At 46.0% G+C, this 18,273-nt stretch overlaps 2 protein-coding genes across 2 annotated transcripts in view; one reads left to right on the top strand and one right to left on the bottom strand.

Annotated features, from left to right (window-relative positions):
* The window catches only part of LOC116513749 (26S proteasome non-ATPase regulatory subunit 1), an 89,579-nt gene that overhangs the window by 51,358 nt on the left and 19,948 nt on the right, over positions 1-18,273 (top strand). The window lies entirely within an intron of this gene.
* LOC116514060 (5-hydroxytryptamine receptor 2B-like) lies at positions 6,945-16,748 on the bottom strand. The gene is made up of 4 exons (XM_032225491.1): positions 16,465-16,748; positions 15,090-15,744; positions 10,898-11,098; positions 6,945-8,175 (listed from the first exon to the last, which is right to left on the bottom strand). Exons 2-4 carry the CDS (start codon positions 15,352-15,354, stop codon positions 7,286-7,288), a joined length of 1,356 nt encoding a protein of 451 aa, XP_032081382.1. The 5' UTR covers positions 15,355-15,744; positions 16,465-16,748; the 3' UTR covers positions 6,945-7,285.

Raw genomic sequence — 18,273 nt, 5'->3', positions numbered from 1 at the left:
TATCTGATGAGAGCTAAATAGCTTGAAATAGATCTATACTAGTCTCCCTTTATTTATTTATCAGCACAAATATAACGTGTGTGTGTGTGTGTGTGTGTGTGTGTATATATATAGATAGAGAGAGAGAGAGAGAGATACATTATATATATATATATATATATATATATATATATATATATATATAGAGAGAGAGAGAGAGAGAGAGAGAGAGAAATATAGATAGATAGATAGATAGATAGATAGATAGATAGATAGATAGATAGATAGATAGATAGATATAGAGATAGATAGATACATGATAGAGAGATAGAGAGAGATAGAGAGAGATAGAGAGATAGATAGAGATAGAGATAGATAGACAGAGATAGAGATAGATAAAGATAGAGAGAGAGAGAGAGAGAGAGATGACATATATATAAATAAATAGTGTGTGTTTGTGTGTGTGTGTGTGAGAGAGAGAGAGACAGATAAAGAGAGATAGTTAGTGTGTGTTTGTCTGTTGTGTTTGTCTGTGTAGAGCAGGCCATGCTTGTTTGAAACCAGGTCACGGGAGGTGAGCGCAAGCACCCTCCGCTCGCTTGCAGAGCTCCATTTGCACAAGTGGAGGGTACACACACACTGATCATACAAATGGAGCTATGCACATGTACCTGTCACACACACACACACACACACACACAGTATGGCGTAGTGCATTCCGCAATCCCCCTCGCAGTGGAGGATTCATAGCAGATCCAGCGAAAGCAAGGCCCCCGGAGCCATAAAAAGTAATTGAATCGGAGATTCAATCACAGGTTTTTTTATCAGAGCGGAGGTACCCTTGAGGGCTTTACGACATCGCACTCCAGACAGGAGTTCCTTGACACTTGCGCTCAGCAGTTTTATATTGATTTGATGGCAATAAAAACTGTCGGGGAAGAATTTATTTAATCCCGCAGCCCTTGAAGACAAGACGTGGTCTTGTTATTCAATGGGAGTGCTTGGAATTTGAAGAGGGCTAGAAAAGAGGGAGAGAGACAAAGGCAGAGAAAGACATATGGAAAGAGAAAGATGGAAAGAGAGAGAGAGAGAGAGAGAGAGAGAAAGAGAAAGAGACAGAGGGAAGGAGAGAGAGAAAGAGAGACAGAGAGGGAAGGGGAAAGAGACAAAGAGATGGAAAGAGAGATGGAGGGAGAGGGAAGGAGAGAAAGAGAAAAAGGGAAGGAGCGACAAAGAACTAGAAATATATGGAAAGAGAGAGAGATGGAAAGAGCAAAAGAGAGACAAGAAAGGAGAGAGAGACAAAGAGATGGAAACAGATGGAGAGACAGGGAAGGAGAGAGAGATGGAGAGAGAGAGATGGAAAGAGAGAGAGAGAGACGGAATGAGAGCAAAAGAAAGATAGAGGGAAGGAGAGAGCAAAGAGATGGAAAGAGAGATGGAGACACAGGGAAGCAGAGAGAGAAAGAAACTGAGAGACAAAGAGAGGGAGATGGAAAGAGGGAAGGAGAGACAAAGAAAGAGAGATATGGAGAGAGAGATGGAGAGATGGAAAGAGATGGAGACAAGGAGAGAGAGAGAGAGAAACAGAGGGAAAGAGACAAAAGAGAGAAATGAAAAGAGATGGAAAGAGAGAGAGAGGAGAGACAGAAAGAGAGAGATGGAAAGAGAGATGGGGAGAAAGAGATGGAAAGAGGGAGAGGGAGAGAAAGAATGAAAGACAATCAGAGGGAAGGAGAGAGAAAGAAACAGAAGGAGAGACAAAGAAAGAGAGCTAGATGGAAAGAGATGGAGAGAGGTGAAGAGAGATGGAAAGAGAGAGAGATGGAGAGATGGAAAGAGATGGAGACACGGAAGGAGAGAAATAGGGAAAGAGAGGCGAAAGAGAGAGAAATGGAAAGAGAGGGAAGGAGGGAGATGGAGAGAGAGAAAGAGAGACAAAGAGAGATATATGGAAAGAGAGATGGAGAGAGATGGAAAGAGAGGGAGAGAGAGAATGAAAGACAATCAGAGGGAAGTAGAGAGAGAAAGTACGGCTCCTGGCTGTACTTAGCTGATCTTACCCGAAGCTTTTCAGCCTCCGAGGAAGTTGATGGAAATCTCTTTTGTTGTTGTTTCAAGGAAGGCGGTGCGTGTGATTAAGCCCTCATTAAATCCCCATTTTGTTTTCGCACAGCGCCTCGAAAGAAAACATTCATAAAGCATCCGTGTGGGACTCAGCAAATTGCTGCTGTAATTTGGAAGCCTTGCATGTTCTCCGCGCCCGCTGAGGTGCAGCTGGTTGGAATTCGTGGTTCCCTTGCTTGATTCCCGCTCTCCGTTTTTCCGGAAGAGCTGGGCCCAAGCATCTACGGAGTTTCTCCATCCTCCAGGTCAGGGTTGTCCCAACGGTGCTTTCTCAAGGACTTTCTTTGTTTTCCTTTGAAGACTTTTCGCTTCTCATCCCAGAAGCTTCTTCAGCTCTGATTTGGATGGTGGGGAAGGGAAGGATTGATGCTCCTTGCAGACAGCTGGTCATTTGCATCCTTTTTAGGAAGTCATTGAGGCCACTTGGAGCTTCGTCTGTGTCCTCAGGGTCACCTGAGTGGTGCAAATGCATGTTGTGCCTCGTCTATCTAAGCCTTTCAGCAGCTTCCAGAAGGCTCCACACCCATTTGCATTTCATTACCCATCTAGGTAACGTCATCAGTGCTAGAAGGGAGTGGGGTCTGCTCTCCTTTTATATTCTACTAGTTAATAACCCGGCGTTGTCTGGGTATTTATTTATAAGAAGGGGTGGGGGAATGTCCGGACCGAACGTCATTTCTAATGTTGGATTTTCCCCCTTACCCGAGGGAGCCCCCTTGTGGAGTACTGTGAAGCCATTACCATGGCAACTCCACTGCGCTGTACAGTAGAAGCCACTTTACGGCAGTACAGTAGAAGCCACCTTACGGCAGTACAGTAGAAGCCATTTGAAGGCACAAGAAGTGTATCTTAACAGAACACACACCCCGAGGGGCCTTAGGGGTGTCTCCCCCCCCCCACAGTATTTTTCTACAGAGAGTAAGTCATCTGTGTACCAAGTTTGGTTGAAATTGCTTGAGGCGTGTGAGTTATGCGCACGCGCACACACAACCATGGTGCTTAGAGAGAACCCCTCATTTCAGCCCTGAGCTACAAATATTCTCCTTTAGAGCTGAATTCCTGGTGAAGTTGCTAGAAGAGAGTTCCTCAACCTTTGCAGTTTTGGGAGGAGTGAAGCTTAAAGCCCAGAATTGCCCCTTTGTAGTTCAGCCCTCTGAAAATTGCCGCGGTTGAGAATCAGGGAGCTGGATCTCAAACAGTCCTGCGTTTCAGATGCTCAGGGAGGCAAATCCCTGAGCCCCAAACCATTTCAAGCCTCCTTTTCTTTCTCCTCTCCTTTCTTTTCTTTTTTTCTCTCACTTCTTCCTTTTTCCTTCTTCCTCTGCCTCCTTTCTTTCCTTCCGTTCTCTTTTTCTTTATCCCTCCCTCCTTTTTTCTTTCTCGCCTTTCTCCTTTTTTTCTTTCCCTCTTGACTTTCTATTCTTACTTCTCTTTATTTATTTATTTCCCTTCCTTCCTCATTCCCTTCCATCCTTCTTCATTTCCTTCCTTCTTTCCTTCTTTCTTTCTTTCCTTCCTTCCTCATTCCCTTCCTTCTTGTTTCCTTTCCTTCCTTCCTTTCTTCCTCCTTTCTTTCCTTCCTTCCTTCCTCATTCCCTTCCTTCTTCATTTCCTTCCTTCCTCATTCCCTTCCTTCTTCATTTCCTTCCTTCTCGTTTCCTTTCCTTCCTTCCTTCCTTCCTTCCCCATTTCCTTCCTTCCTTCCTCATTCCGTTCCTTCTTCATTTCCTTCCTTCCCCATTTTCTTTCCTTCCTTCCCCATTTCCTTCCTTCCTTCCTCATTTCCTTTCCTTCCCTTCCCTTCCCTTCCCTTCCCTTCCTTTCTCCCACCACATATATCAAGGAAGGCCCAGAGGTAGTTCGCAGCTCCTGCTGTCAGGGTCAAAAGAAGGAAAAGAAAACTCATTGTCCTAAGATGACAGGAGGCTGACATAAAGCAGTATTTTCAATTTCCGTCCTTTTCTTTGTTGGTTATCGTTGCTGTGGTGGCCATTAGTTTTTAGTGTCCTCCTCAACGGCCTTCAAATGTCTAGATAAAGCATCCAATCTTTCTCAAGATACCTGAGATCTTTGTTCCTTTTGAAAAATGCCACCCCATCAGGTGAATTTAAATTGTACAGCCATTCGATACCATCTCGGGCTGTTCTGAGTTATTTGGGGCGCATGACGCCCTCTTACGAGGTTATGAATAATACCCTTCCGATTTCCCATTCTACTTGAAGATGGAATATGTTCAGCACACTGTTAACTGTTCCTATGATATTTAGGAGCATACATTAACGAAAGTTCAAAAATTATATCTAGCCGAGTTAATTAAAGGCCACGCACTTCAGTGTTATGACGTACTTAGGCATTCCTGGGGTACATTATAATAAGCTCCGTGGGAATTATTTATGACACTTATTTTTCAGCATTCGGTGCATACAAGGAGTCCTCGACTTACGACCCCAGTTGAGCCCAACATTTCTGTTTCTAGGTGAGAAATTTGTTAAGAGAGTTTCGCCCCGTTTTACGACTTGTCTTGCCGCAGTTGTTAGGCGAATCACTGCAGTTGTTAATTTGGTAGCACCGTTGTTAAGTGAATCTGGCTTCCCCCATTGACTTTGCTTGTCAGGAGGTCGCAAAAGGGGATCGCGTGACCCAGGGATACTGCCACCGTCATAAGTATGAGTCAGTTGCCAAAAGCCTGAATTTTGATCTCATGGCTGTGGAAATGCTTCAATGGTCGTAAGTGTGAAAAGGGTCATAAGTCACTTTCTCCAGTGCTGTTGTAACTTCGGATGGTCACTAAATGAACTATTGTAAGTCAAGGACTGCCTGCATTTCATTGTTGCCTCAAACCATGAGATTTTCATAGTATCATAGTATCACGTTATCTTGGCAAAATATCACATGAAGTGTTAATACCACTTTATAAGGCCTTGGTAAGGCCACACTTGGAATATTTGCAACCAGTTTTCAAGAGATTTGTATAAAATATTAGCCGATAACCTGGTGTTTTCCGGGTATTTATTTATAGGGGGAAAAATGTCCGAACCAAACGTAATTTCTAATGTTGGATTTTCCTCCTTACCAGAAGGAGCCCCCTTGTGGAGTACTGTGAAGCCGTTACCATGGCAACTCCACTGCGCTGTACAGTAGAAGCTATTTTATGGCAGTACAGTAGAAGCCATTTAAAGGCACAACAGGCTGTATCTTAACAGAACACACACCCCAGCGAGTGTTAGAGGTGTCTTACCCCCCACAGTATTTGTTTCCAGAGAGTAAGTCATTTGTGTACCAAGTTTGGTTGAAATCGCTCGAGGTGTTCCAGAGTTATGCTGGAACACACACACACAGACACAAACACAGCCCGAGTTCAAGACATGGTACTCAAGGGCTAGAGGACTGGGCATTGGTGGGAACAAAATATAGGCAGTCCTCAGTTTATGACCATAACTGAACCCTTTATGACCTATAGCCAAGCACAGGGGTGTCAAACGCGAAGCCCGCGGGCCACATCTGGCCCTTGATGTGGTTGGATCCAGCCCACAAGGCTGTTCTGGAAAATGTAAGGAACCGGCCCACGTCTCTTCAGCCCAGTCTACCCAGTGCAAAGAGAAAACATGCCAGCTGGTTGGAGAGTGATGTCAAACTGGCGATGCCCACCCAGTCGCCCCCTCCTTACCTCCCCCCCCCCAAGGTCAACCACAGACTTGAAGTGCCCTCAATAAAATTAAGTTTGACATCCCTAGTCAAGCCGATCAGCAGGTGGCCACACCCGATTTTACAAACTTTTTTGCTGTGGTTGTTAAGTGAGTCACATGGTCGTTAACGCAGCAGTCATTAAATGATTGTTGTCTGCATTGGGTGTTTTTTTTTTCTTTTTGACCGAAACTGGAACTAAACTCCAGTTTCTGGGGGGAAAAATAATAATAAATAGCATAACTCGTGGTCATATGGACCCTGCCCACTGCTGTAAAGGTGGGCCTGTTGCCAAGCATCGAAAATGCAATCGTGTCACCGCGGGTGTTGGGATAACCATTGGAAGTTTTACCCTGTTTCCCCAAAAATAAGACCTCCCCGGATAATAAGCCCAATCGGGCTTTTAAACGCATGCGCTAAAATAAGGCTTCCCCTGAAAATAAGCCCTCCCCGAAAATACTGCAACGCAGCAGCAGCCATAAGGTGACCATGCTCGCTGCTTCCTGCACCTCAAAAATAATAAAACCTCCCCCAAAATAAGGCCAAGCACTTATTTTGGGGGTCAGAAGTCTTAATTTTGGGGAAACGGGTGCATCTGGATCATAAGTAGCTTTTTTGGGGGTGGGGGGTGTTTCGGTCGTAACTTTGAACAATCACTATGCAGCCGGTCTTAGTATAAGGACTATCTGCATGCAAGAAAAAGAATATGTGCGTAATTCAACTGGCAAAGCTGAGATTTATTAGACAGATTTGGATTTTTGAGACACGTCCATAAAAAGGGGGTCCCCAGCGCCCAGTCTGCGGCCACTCCTGGGCAGTGACCTATTTGGAGTCGGGCAAGTGGCAGGCTGGCACGCACATGTACAGATCCAATTGTGCAAGCGTCAAACCAGCAGTTGAGCTATGCATGCATGTGCATCGGCCCAACGCATATGGCCCGGTTTTTCTCTCCTTCCCCCCCTCCTCCAGCCAGACCGCCAAGCCAGAAAGTTTGAGGACCGCTGCACTGGCCAACGAGAGCAGACTTAACGAATTTGGCAACAGCTGGCCTTTTAATCTTCCTTTGTTCTTCTGGAAGAAGACGCTAATGAATTCCTAGATAAGTTTAAGATACACACTTTATTCCTAAGCGTAAGCATCTTTGTGTAAAAGACACAAACCTTGCGTAGGTTTGAAAAAGTAGCCCTTTGTCTTTTTGTCACGTCGCGTGTGCGTCTGTTTAAATAAATCGGAGATGAGGAATCGGAGACCCGAGACTTGCCAGAGCTGTATTTATTTATTGAGGCTCCTCCGTTTATAAACTCGCAGTGTCGGAAAGCTTGCTTTATCTCTTACACTGGAGTAAACGGAGGCGGTCTTGGGGCAAGAGGAGACCAGTTCTTAAAACTGCAGTTAGGGATCATATAAATAATGGATGAAAACCATATATATACACATACTGCCGTTTCCCGACGGGCTTTGCGTGCGCGCACAGGGTGCATTTCCCACCGCCGGGCTACACGTAGCTGGCTTGTTCTTCTGTTTTGTCCGCTTCGTGCTCGGTGAGGAGCAACGTGTCCAGCAGAACGGCCGACGCCGACTGGATGGGCGAGCTGCAAAGCCGGTGGTTTGGGTAGCCGACCGGATTGATCCCGTTCCGCCTTCCATGGTGCATCATAAAAAGCTTGGAGTTCTCGGTCACCGAGTTTCGGAACGAGAGCCTGGCGGAGGGTCTCCGGGAGGCCGTGCCAGACACCGTAGTCTGGTAATTGCAGGTGATGTACCTGCCGAAGGCTTCCCGGAAGGTCTTATTGAAAAGGGTGTAGACCAGCGGATTCACCCCCGAGGAGACGTAGCCGATCCAGACGAAGATCTCCATCAGCATCTGGATGAACTCCTCACTGCAGGATTTGCACAGGACGGAGGTGATGTTGGTGATGAAAAAAGGGCACCACATCACCAGAAAAAGGAAGAACACAATCCCCAGCACCTTGGAAGCCCGCTGTTCGTTGGTGATAGACTGCACTGACTTTTTCCCGACGGTGGACATCCTGCGTATCAGCATCTCTCCGTTCCCGTTCGGCAGAGTTCTGTCCTTGCGGGAACCCTCCAGCATGGCCATTTTTTCCGGTGAGGATCCGTCTGTCATCTCCCGCTGGAAAACGGTGGAGATGGTGTTCCAAGTCAGACGTTGAGGCTGCTTGTTGACCAAGTGAGCCTTCCGGTGCAGGACCCGGATGGTCAGGAAGTAACTCACCACCATAATGGCCAGCGGGACGAAGAAGGCGGCTATTGAGCCGTACAGGATGAAGTCGCCGAAACGGTTGGGCTTCAGCACGCAGGTAAAGTTCCGAAAGTTGGCACCATTGTCTTCTATCCCGCGAATCGGGATTGGAATCGCGATGCCTGCAAAGGAAGCAGAAACCCAGTCAGCTTCTATGCCAGGGGTCAGCAACCCGGGGCTTTGGAGCCGCATGTGGCTCTTTCATCCCTCTGCTGTGGCTCCCTGTTGCCGGTCGGCTCCACAATTGATACGGCTTTCAGTTAAAACAGGTAGAGGAAAAAGGACGCCCCGCTAGGAGGAGACTCTATGGTGGGGGAACTGGACTTCCAATCAGCAGAGGAAAAAGGACGCTGTGCTAGGAGGAGACTCTATGGTGGGGGAACTGGGCTTCCAATCAGCAGAGGAAAAAGGTCGCTGTGCTAGGAGGAGACTCTATGGTGGGGGAACCGGACTTCTGATCAGCAGAAGAAAAAGGACGCTGTGCTAGGAGGAGACTCTATGGTGGGGGAACTGGACTTCCAATCATCAGAGGAAAAAGGACGCTGTGCTAGGAGGAGACCCTATGGTGGGGGAACTGGACTTCCGGCTAGCAGAGGAAAAAGGACGCTGTGCTAGGAGGAGACTCTATGGTGGGGGAACCGGACTTCTGGTCGGCTCCAGAATTGAATTGGGGGGGGGGGCTTCCGTTTAGGACCTTTGTGGCTCTTTGAGTGGGTAAGGTTGCCAACCCCTGGTGTATACATATGTGGAAGGGAGGACCTTGGAAGATTTTGAGGAGTGGAGACAGTGATTGGGAAGATCTGCAGATGGGAGCCCAAATGGTCCTCTGGATACCAATAGCTCAGGGTTGAACTATGAAGTCCTTGGTCTTTTCCTTACAGACCATTCATTTATTGTCCAACTGGGTGAGCTCATCGAGGTCCGAAAGAAGTGGGGCTTGTGAGGAGGAGGACGAGGACTGTGGGGTGATAAATTATCAATTATAATATTAGAAGTGATAAATTATAATTGTGAATTATCAACATTGCCCCTATGTACACTGAGAGCTTATTGTCTATGGAGATTCTCAGCCATCCTTCTCACGGTTGTGCCAAAGGAGCATAAACGCATGGCTGTTCCAAGAAGGCTCCACCCCCATTTGCACTACTCAGGGGACCCTCCTGAGGACACAGATAAAACCTCCAAGTGGCCTCAACGACCCTCTCAAAGGATGCAAATGACCAGCTGTCTGCAAGGGACATCAGTCCTTCCCTTCCCCACCATCCAGTCAGAGCTGAAGAAGCTTCTTGGAGGAGAAGCGAAGCGTCTTTCAAAGAAATAACCAGAAAGTCCAGTTGCCTTCAGAAAAAGCACTTTTGGGACCACAACGAGACCTTACACACCGGAGACAAATCTCCTTGTGTGCCCAACCCTCTTGGACAATAAAGAATTCTAATTCCAATTGGTGGTGTCCTTGCAGAGGACACTCAGATGGCCCATCTGAGTGACACCATCAGTGATGTTGGGTCTGCAAGGAAACCCCCAAGCTCAGAGAGCACCAAAGACCCCACAGCCTGGATGAACATCCCTCACCCTGTGACAAAGGGCTCCTCTGGCTCTTCACCACCAGCGGCTCTTCCCTCCAGCCTTCGCCCAAAGCCCCCCACCAGGAGGCCGAAGCAGACCCCAAGTGGGAATTTCTGCCCCCCTCCGACCCACACAAAAAAGACCCCCAAGGGGGGAGACCCTCTGCAACAACACAAGCGTTCATTGCACGTATCCAGCCCAGTTTGAGGACCCCTGATTTAGTGCAATATAAAAAATGCAAATAATTTTTTCAGGGAAGGGCATTTGAAAATTGGAAAGCCCTTGTTACCCTGCTTCATAAATCTCCAGGAATCCAATGGGGATTAGGAAGCTTCTGCTGTAAAAAGCTTCTTTCTGAGACTTAATGTATGACTGCAATAATCCTCGTCAAAAGTCTTAAAAACTACACTTGATAAGATCGGTAAGGCAGAGGGGGTGGTGGTGCATAATACCACAAAAGGCAAATTAAAGGATTTAATTTCTGTGCTTTGAAATTTAATTTCCAAGGGCCGTGCTTTATTAAACGCTTCCTTTCTTTGATTTGAGAAGTTTTGGGCGGTTGAATATATATATATATATATTTTTACCAGGAAGCGGTGGGACTATTTTATCTTGGGCGTAGCAGCGGTGGGTGAAGAGGGCAGCCGTATTATTATTTTTTAATTTATCCTCCCAAAGTCATCAAGAGTAACAGATCTGGAGGTCAGCTTTGTTGAATTGAATATTATTTGCCAGAAAGGAAGCGGCTTCCTTTTGCTCTTTTGGGTTTTAGAGACACAAAAGTTGCCAGTCCGCAAATTTGAATTATAATTTTATTCACCACCCTCCAGGCCTTCCGCAAAGCCCTTAAAACCTGGCTGTTCCAACAGGCCTGGGGCTAAAGAACCGTGCCCCTATCTCGAATGGTATGATTGTTGCGTGTTTTAAATTATGTATTGTTTTGTGTTGTTGTTAATTTGTCTGTATCCCCCTTCCCTGGTTTGAGTTGTGAGCCGCCCTGAGTCCCCCTTCGGGGGGAAAGGGCAGCATACAAATGAAATAAACATTCATTATTCTATTATACTAAATTCTATTCTATCTATTCTATTCTATTCTATTCTATTCTATTAATCTCTAGTCTATTCCTAAACAACAGGAACAAAAAATTAAACCTCAGAGCCTGGCTCCCACCTCTGCGCCTGCCCTTTTCATCCTGCGGTGTAAACCTCCCCCCTCCTCCGGCTGCCGTTCCCCCCCCCTTCCCGCTGTGCGTTGGGCCAGTGTCCCCTCCCCGCTTACCTATGGAGATGAGCCACACCACGGCTATTTTGATCAGGGTGGTTGCCCGCGAGTTGTATTGGCTGGCCTGGATGGGCTTTTTGATGGCGACGTAGCGGTCCAGGGAGATGGCGCAGAGGTGCATGATGGAGGCCGTGGAAAAGAGGACGTCCAGGAACAGCCAGGCGGGGCAGAGGTACGGAGGGAGCGGCCAGGGCTCTTCTGAAACGGGACAGAGGAGGATCAGAGTCATTTTTCGGGGACAGGAAAGGAAACCTCCGCAGGTGGTCCTCGACTTACAACCATTTTCTTTAGTGGCTCTTCAAAGGTACATCGGCACCGGAAAAAAAGTGACCTACGGCTGTTTTCACACTTAATGACCATTGCATCATTCCCCACGGTTGTGTGATCAAACTTCGGATGCTTGGCAGCCGATTCGCATTTATGACGGTTGCAGCATCCCGGGGTCCTGTCCGCCCCTTTTGCGAGCTTCTGACGAACAGGGTCCATGGGGAAGCCGGATTCGCTTAACAACCGTCGCAAGAAAGGTCGTAAAATGGGTAAAACTGTCTGGCTTAGCAAGGGAAATGTTGGGGGTCATTTGTGGTCATAAGTCGAGGTCTAGCTGTATTGACTGTGTTGTAAACATTCTTGGACAGATTGTTGAATTAGGTTAAGCGTGTTACTCGCTGAACAACTGCAGTGATTCACTTAACAACAGTGGCCTGAAAGGTCGTAAAATGGGATAAAACTCTCTAAGCAATTATTTCGTTTAGCAAAACAAAAAAAAGTGGGCTCAACTGTGGTCATAAGTAGAGGACTACTTGTATAAATGCTCTTTCATAGGGAGGACATTTAGTCGATTATAAGTAATCCTCGACTTACGACGGTTCATTTAGTAATCGTTTGAAGTTAGTGAAGTTAACAGCAGTGAAAAAAGCGACTTACGACTATTTTTCACATTTACGACCATTGCAACATCCGCATGGTCACATCAAAATTCAGACGTTGGCAACGGATTCATATTTATGACGGTCTCAGTGTCCGCGGGGTCATGGGGTCCCTTCTGATGAGCAAAGTCAATGGGGAAACCAGATTCACTTAACAACTGTGTTCCTAACTGAACAATTGCAGTGATTCACCGATCAGCCGTGGCAAGAAAGGTTCGCAAAACGGGCAAAACTCACTGAGCAAACGGGTCAGTTTAGCAATAGAAATTATGGTCGTAAGCCGAGGACCCTCCTTACATCATTGAGACGTACCACTTTACCCGGCAGCATTTTTAAACTTTAACAAATGACTTGCGACACCCGGCCTCCGAGACACAACAAACACGTGCACAATGGAACGGGGTGTTTTTTCTGCAAAATGAGTGCTGATTTAATGACTTTCTGGATTTCTGGAATCGTGTGCGGGCTTTCGCCAAAATCTCTGTTTTACTTTACTCTGTCATTATGCCCTTGGCTAAAAATCTGGAGAATTGTGCTAGTAGTTTTTTTCTGATGAAATGCAGGATGTGGTCTCGGCTTTTGCGAGTGGCAGTTTAGTTTACTTTACTTTATTGTCTTTGTCCCTCGTACAACAAAATTAAATGCATCTTTAGTGTACATGATAGCAGTCTCCCAATATCTCAGGGGTTGCCACAAAGAAGAGGGGGTCAAACTATTCTCCAAGGCACCTGAGGGCAGGCAAGAAGCAATGAGTGGAAACTAATCAAGAGCAGAAGCATCCTAGAACTAAGGAAACACTTCCTAACAGTTAGAACAATTAATCAGTGGAACAGCTTGCCACCAGAAGTTGTGAATGCCCCAACACTGGAAGTCTTCAGGAAGATGTTGGACAGCCATGTGTCTGAAATGGTATAGGGTTTCCTGCCTAGGCACAGGGTTGGACTAGAAGACCTCCAAGGTCCCTTCCAACTCTGCTATTGTATTGTATTTATCTAAAAACCAAGGACTAAGGGTACCATGATAGCAGTGGTCCAATCTTTGAGGGGCTGCCCCAAAGAAGAGGGAGTCAAGCTACTATTCTCCAAAGCACCTGAGGGCAGAACAAGAAGCAATGGATGGAAGCTAATCAAGGACAGAAGCAACCTGGAATTAAAGAGAAATTTCCTGATAGTGAGTGACAATTAATCAGTGGAACAGAAGTTGCCTCCAGAAGTTGCGAATGCCCCAACACTGGAAGTCTTTAAGAAGAAGTTGGATAGCCATTTGTCTGAAATGGTATAGGGTTTCCTGCCTAGGCAGGGGGTTGGACTAGAAGACCTCCAAGGTCCCTTCCAATTCTGCTATTGTATTGTACAGTACATTATACATAAAAAAAATCAAACACAAATACCCATCCTTCACATTCTATACAATTGAATTGAAAACCTCTGATATTGCATTAATATTGCACTATACAGTAGAGTTCAATACGGTTACGGCCCTGGGATAGAAGCTGTTTTTCAGTCTATTTCTCCTTGCTTTTATTGCCCTGTACCGTCTGCCAGATGGTAATAGTTTAAAAAAAAAAAGGGTGCTTAGGATGAGATGGGTCTTTAAGGATGTTTTGAACTTCCTTAAGGCAGCGGGAGCTATAAAGCTCTTCCAAAGAGGGGAGGGGGCAACCCTCTGGGCAATGACGTTGACCCTCTGGAGCGCTGTCCTATCTGCCACTGGGCAATTGTCAAACTGGACACAGTTTGTGCAGTAAGTGAAAATGCTCTCTCTGGTGCAGCGGTGGAAAGTCACCAGCAATGTTTCATTCAGTTGTTGTTTCCTGAGAAGTCTCAGGTCATACCATCTCTGCTGGTCCCTTTTGACCAGGGCTGCCATGTGGACGCCCCCAGGCCAGGCCCTCTTTGAGAATAACACCAGGAACTTAAAACTGGCCACTTGCTCCACTCGGTCTCCATTCATAAGCAAGAGTTGGATGTCTGATCTATTCCTTCTATAGTCCACTATAAACTTCTTGGTCTTATTGGTGTTTAGGACCAAGTTATGGTCTCCACACCACGAAAGCAACCCGTCCACCTCATCTCGATAGGCAGACTCATCCCCTCCCCGGGAGATGAGTCCCAGCACGGTTATTATATCGTCTGAAAATTTAGTAATAGTATTACTAGTGTGAGTGGGAATGCAGTCATGCACATAAAGAGTATAGAATAAGGGACTCAGCACACAAGCCTGTGGTATACCAGTGTTAAGAATAAGTTGGATTTAAGCAGCCAACACACTTCTAGGCTGCATCAACAGAAGGAGAGAATCAAGATCACGTGAAGGGTTAATACCACTTTATAAGGCCTTGGAAAGGCCACACTTGGAATACGGCATTCATTTTTGGTCGCCACGATGTAGAAAAGATGCTGAGACTCTGGAAAGAGTGCAGAGAAGAGCAAGAAAGATGATTAGGGGACTGGAGGATAAAACCTATGAAGAACGGCTGCAGGAACTGGGGATGTCTAGTTTAATGAAAAGAAGGACCAGGGGAGACATGATAGCAGTCTTACAACATCTCAGGGGTTGCCACAAAGAAGAGGGAGTCAAACTATTTTACAAAGCACCTGAGGGCAGGACAAGAAGCAATGGGTGGAAACTAATCAAGGAGAGAAGCAACTTAGAACTAAGGAGAAATTTCCTGAGAGTTAGAACAATTAACCAGTGGAACAGAAGTTGCCTCCAGAAGTTGTGAATGCTCCAACACTGGAAGTTTTAAAGAAGAGATTGGATAATTATTTGTCTGAAATGATATAGGGTTTCCTGCCTAAGCAGGGGGTTGGACTAGAAGACCTCCAAGGTACCTTCCAACTCTGTTGTTCTATCCTATTCTATTTGAGGGGCTGCCACAAAGAAGAGGGGGTGAAATTATTCTCCAAAGCACCAGAAGGCAGGAACGGATGGAGACTAACTAAGGAGAGAAGCAATCTGGAATTGAAGAGAAACTTTCTAAGATCGGGAACAATTAATCAGTGGGATGGAAGTTGCCTCCTGAAGTTATGGGAGCTCCATCACCGGAAGTTTTCAAGAGGAGATTGGACAGCCATTTGTTATAGGCTTTCCTCCTTGAGCAGGGGGCTGGACTAGAAGACCTCCAAGGTCCCTTCCAACTCTGCTATTCTGTTAGGGTTTTGACTTACACACCCCGCTCTTCGCCCGTGTGCACCTCAACCCAGCCAATGCCCTACTTGTATCCTCAAACATCGGTTGGTTGATCCGAATCCGGTACTTACCAAACAACAGAGTCAGCAGGGCGATCGGCATCACAAAGAGGCCCACCAGCAAATCGGCCGCCGCCAAAGACATCAGGAAGTAATTGGTGGCGTATTGTAATTTTTTCTCCAAAGACACGGCCAATATGACGAGGATATTTCCTCCGATGGTGGGGATGATGACTATCAGGGTGAGCAGACCGGCCCAGCGTTGTACATTCCATTCTCTGGAGTCGATCTGCGGAGATCCATTCCTGAGATGAGATGTGTTCAAAGGCAAGAGCATCGTGGTGACCAGGCGGCTGGGCTTAAAATTATTATCTCATTGAAGCATTCCCCAGAATCTAGAAACTTGGTCTTCTTAGGCAGCCAAGTATGATTTCCGTGAACGATTAGCATGATGCAAAACGTCTCACTTGCTCCTTCAAAGGATCTTGGTCCAATCAATGCTCATCTCCAATTTTCTGCCCCAAAGTCCTTCCTTGAAAAAGCCACATAAATTTTAAAATTTCAGACTTGATAGCCTTGGCCCATTTGTACCTGTAAATCCTTGTAAGTCGGGCTAATTGTGAACAAGAAATCTCTCGAAATTGTTGAGAAGCGAGGTTGAAAATGGCTCTTCCTTCTCCAAACGTGGCATCAGGATTCAGAACGTGCTCCGAAGAGATCTCTTTCTCTAGGTAATAAAAGCAGTGCTTTTGTAATTATTACACGGAAATGGAAAAGGTTTGGTTTTCGCTGCAATTTACCTGTCTTACGCAAAGTTGGATCATTATAATCTGATCAGTTGCAAAAGAAAAGAAAAATTATATTCCCTTTTTTTCTCCCCACTCCTTTTTCTTGGTAGTTTTGACATGTGGGAGCCTAATTTTATTTCAATTGAATTTTGTTTTTTGGAGGGGAAAGGTTACAATCCATATTTTTTTAGGTGGACAATGTGCACAAATACCACTTCCAAGGAGATGATGGACGCTAAGATTCTATAACCTGTCCGTTTACAAATAATTCCTTTATATAGATAGATATATAGATATATTCCACGGTGTTTATTTTAGGTAAGGAATAAGGTGGATTTTCACCCTGGGACTATTAATTATCATTACTAGTTATATCTCTGGCTTGGAAAATACTAATTTTCTGGCCAGGCTTGGATCGTACTTTCCGAAATAAAACGTTTAATGCTAGATTTAAGCCTCTCTCCACCATAAATCTACAGGGGAGCCTTTGACACATTCATTCTTCTAAACGAACGTACATTTCCTTCAAGCGTTTTATCTTTCCCCGTTATTATTTTGACCTGCTTTTCAGCACCCCGAATTCAATCCCATTCTTATTCTCACCCCAGATTCACACACACAAACACACATCCTGTATCTCAGAATCAGCAAAGTCTTACCTTGATTTTATTTTGTTATATATTTTTCCCCCTCTCTCTGGAATTTACAAGCATTCTCTCCTTGAACCAGAGACATTCTCTTCTCCAAAACGTCCTGGGGATGATGTGCCTGCTTCTGGTTTATAACACTGGATATTTGTTTTTAATTTTCATTTCTTTTTTTAAAAGGCTGTCTTGGAATTCCTTTGCGTTCTTCGATGCCACTCACCCCTCCGTGCGATGGAGGTTTCTAGCGCGGACGGCTCCGCTTTGTGACGGAGATTGCTTTCTGGTGTCAGGTCCAGGAAGAGGAGGGGGCAGTTGAATGGAAGGTTCCCTCCCCTTGTCTGGCTCTGCTTCTCTGAGCAATTGTAGCTCTTCCTTATCTCCTTGACCCGTGCTTCCCAGCCCTTCCTTGCCCTCTGCCCAGCCTTCGCTCGGTCCACTGACTCAGTTTACAGCCAGCCTGTCTGCCTAGCCTATTCCATCTGTGGATTGACTCACTGGCTCCCCTGAGCTTCCAGCTCGGCAGATTCAGAGCAAAGTTAGGAAAGATTCAGTGGAGATTCCCACTTCCGTCCATCTCTCTTTTTCTGTCTCTTTTTCCTCTCTTTCTTTCTCTCCACTCCTCTCTCCCTTTTTTTCTTTCTCTCTATTTCTCCCTGCCTTCTCTCCTCTTTCTCTCTTCCCCTCTCTTTCTCTTTCTCTTCTTTCTCTCTCTACTCCTCTCTCTCTTTTTCTTTCTCTCTCTCCTCTTTCTCTCCCTCTCTCTCCCTCTCTCTCTTTCTCTTTTTCCCTTTCTCTCTCTACTCCTCTCTTTTTTCTTTCTCTCTCTTTCTCCCTGCCTTCCCTCCTCTTTCCCTCTCTCTTTCCCTCTTTCTTTCTCTTTCTCTTCTTTCTCTCTCTCTCTACTACTCTCTTTTCTTTCCCTCTCTCTCCTCCTCTCCTCTTTCTCTCCCTCTCTCTCCCTCTCTCTCTTTCTCTCTTTTTCCCTTTCTTTCTCTCTCTACTCTCTTTTTTCTTTCTCCCTCTTTCTCCCTGCCTTCTCTCCTCTTTCTCTCCCTGTCCCTCTTTCCCTCTATTTTTTTTCTCTCTCTCCACACCTCTCTTTCTTTCTCCCTACTCCTCTTTCCCTCTTTTTCTTTCTCTCTCTCTCTCTCTCTCTCTCTTTCCCTCCCTGCCTTCTCTTCCCCATTCTCTCCTCTTTCTATCTCTGTCTTTCTTTCCCCCCTCTCTCCATTCGTCTCTCTCTTTTTTCTCTCTTACTCTTTTTCTCTCTCCCTCTCCTCCCTCTTTCTCTTTCTCTCCTCCCTCTTTCTCCATCTCCTCTCCTCTCTTTCTCTTTTTCTCTCCCTCTCCTTTAATTTTCCTTAATGTGCAGATTGCTTGGGGTGGTTTTCTGGCATGGCTTTGGGGCTTTTTCAGCCTGCAAAGGCAGACTTCAGTCCTCCTCCGCTCACTCCTTCCATGAGTGAGCCCAAAAAGGCATTCTTTTTCGCACGGGAGCAGGGAATAAATGAATATTCCAGGTAGTCCTCGTCTTGCAACCATCCGCTTAGTGACCGTTGGAAGCAGCAAAAAGAGGGACTTGGGTTTTTATGCCGACGAGCGTTGCAGCGTCCCTGAGATCCTGGCATCAAAAATTTGATTTTTGTCATCAAAATTCTGCGGCTTGGCAACTCTCACGTCTTTGTGATGGTTTGCGGCGTCCCCGAGTGACGTGATCCCCATTGGTGACCTTCCCAGCTGGTTTCCAGCAAGCAAAGTCCATGGGGGAAGCCAGGTTCGCTTAACGACCACGTGGTTCACTTCACGGCAGCGACTCACTTA

This window comes from Thamnophis elegans, chromosome 10 (assembly GCF_009769535.1).
Source record: "Thamnophis elegans isolate rThaEle1 chromosome 10, rThaEle1.pri, whole genome shotgun sequence".
Lineage (NCBI taxonomy): Eukaryota > Metazoa > Chordata > Lepidosauria > Squamata > Colubridae > Thamnophis > Thamnophis elegans.
This window is presented reverse-complemented; position numbering and strand designations above follow the sequence as displayed.

What these genes read in the sequence shown, in the direction of transcription:
- LOC116514060 (XM_032225491.1), bottom strand. Translation starts at nt 15,354, where the DNA reads ATGCTCTTGCCTTTGAACACATCTCATCTCAGGAATGGATCTCCGCAG. An exon ending in CCTGCTGACTCTGTTGTTTG is followed by an intron (nt 11,099 to 15,089) that starts GTAAGTACCGGA and finishes GTCCCGTTTCAG; the next exon opens with AAGAGCCCTGGCCGCTCCCT. An exon ending in GGTGTGGCTCATCTCCATAG is followed by an intron (nt 8,176 to 10,897) that starts GTAAGCGGGGAG and finishes CTTCCTTTGCAG; the next exon opens with GCATCGCGATTCCAATCCCG.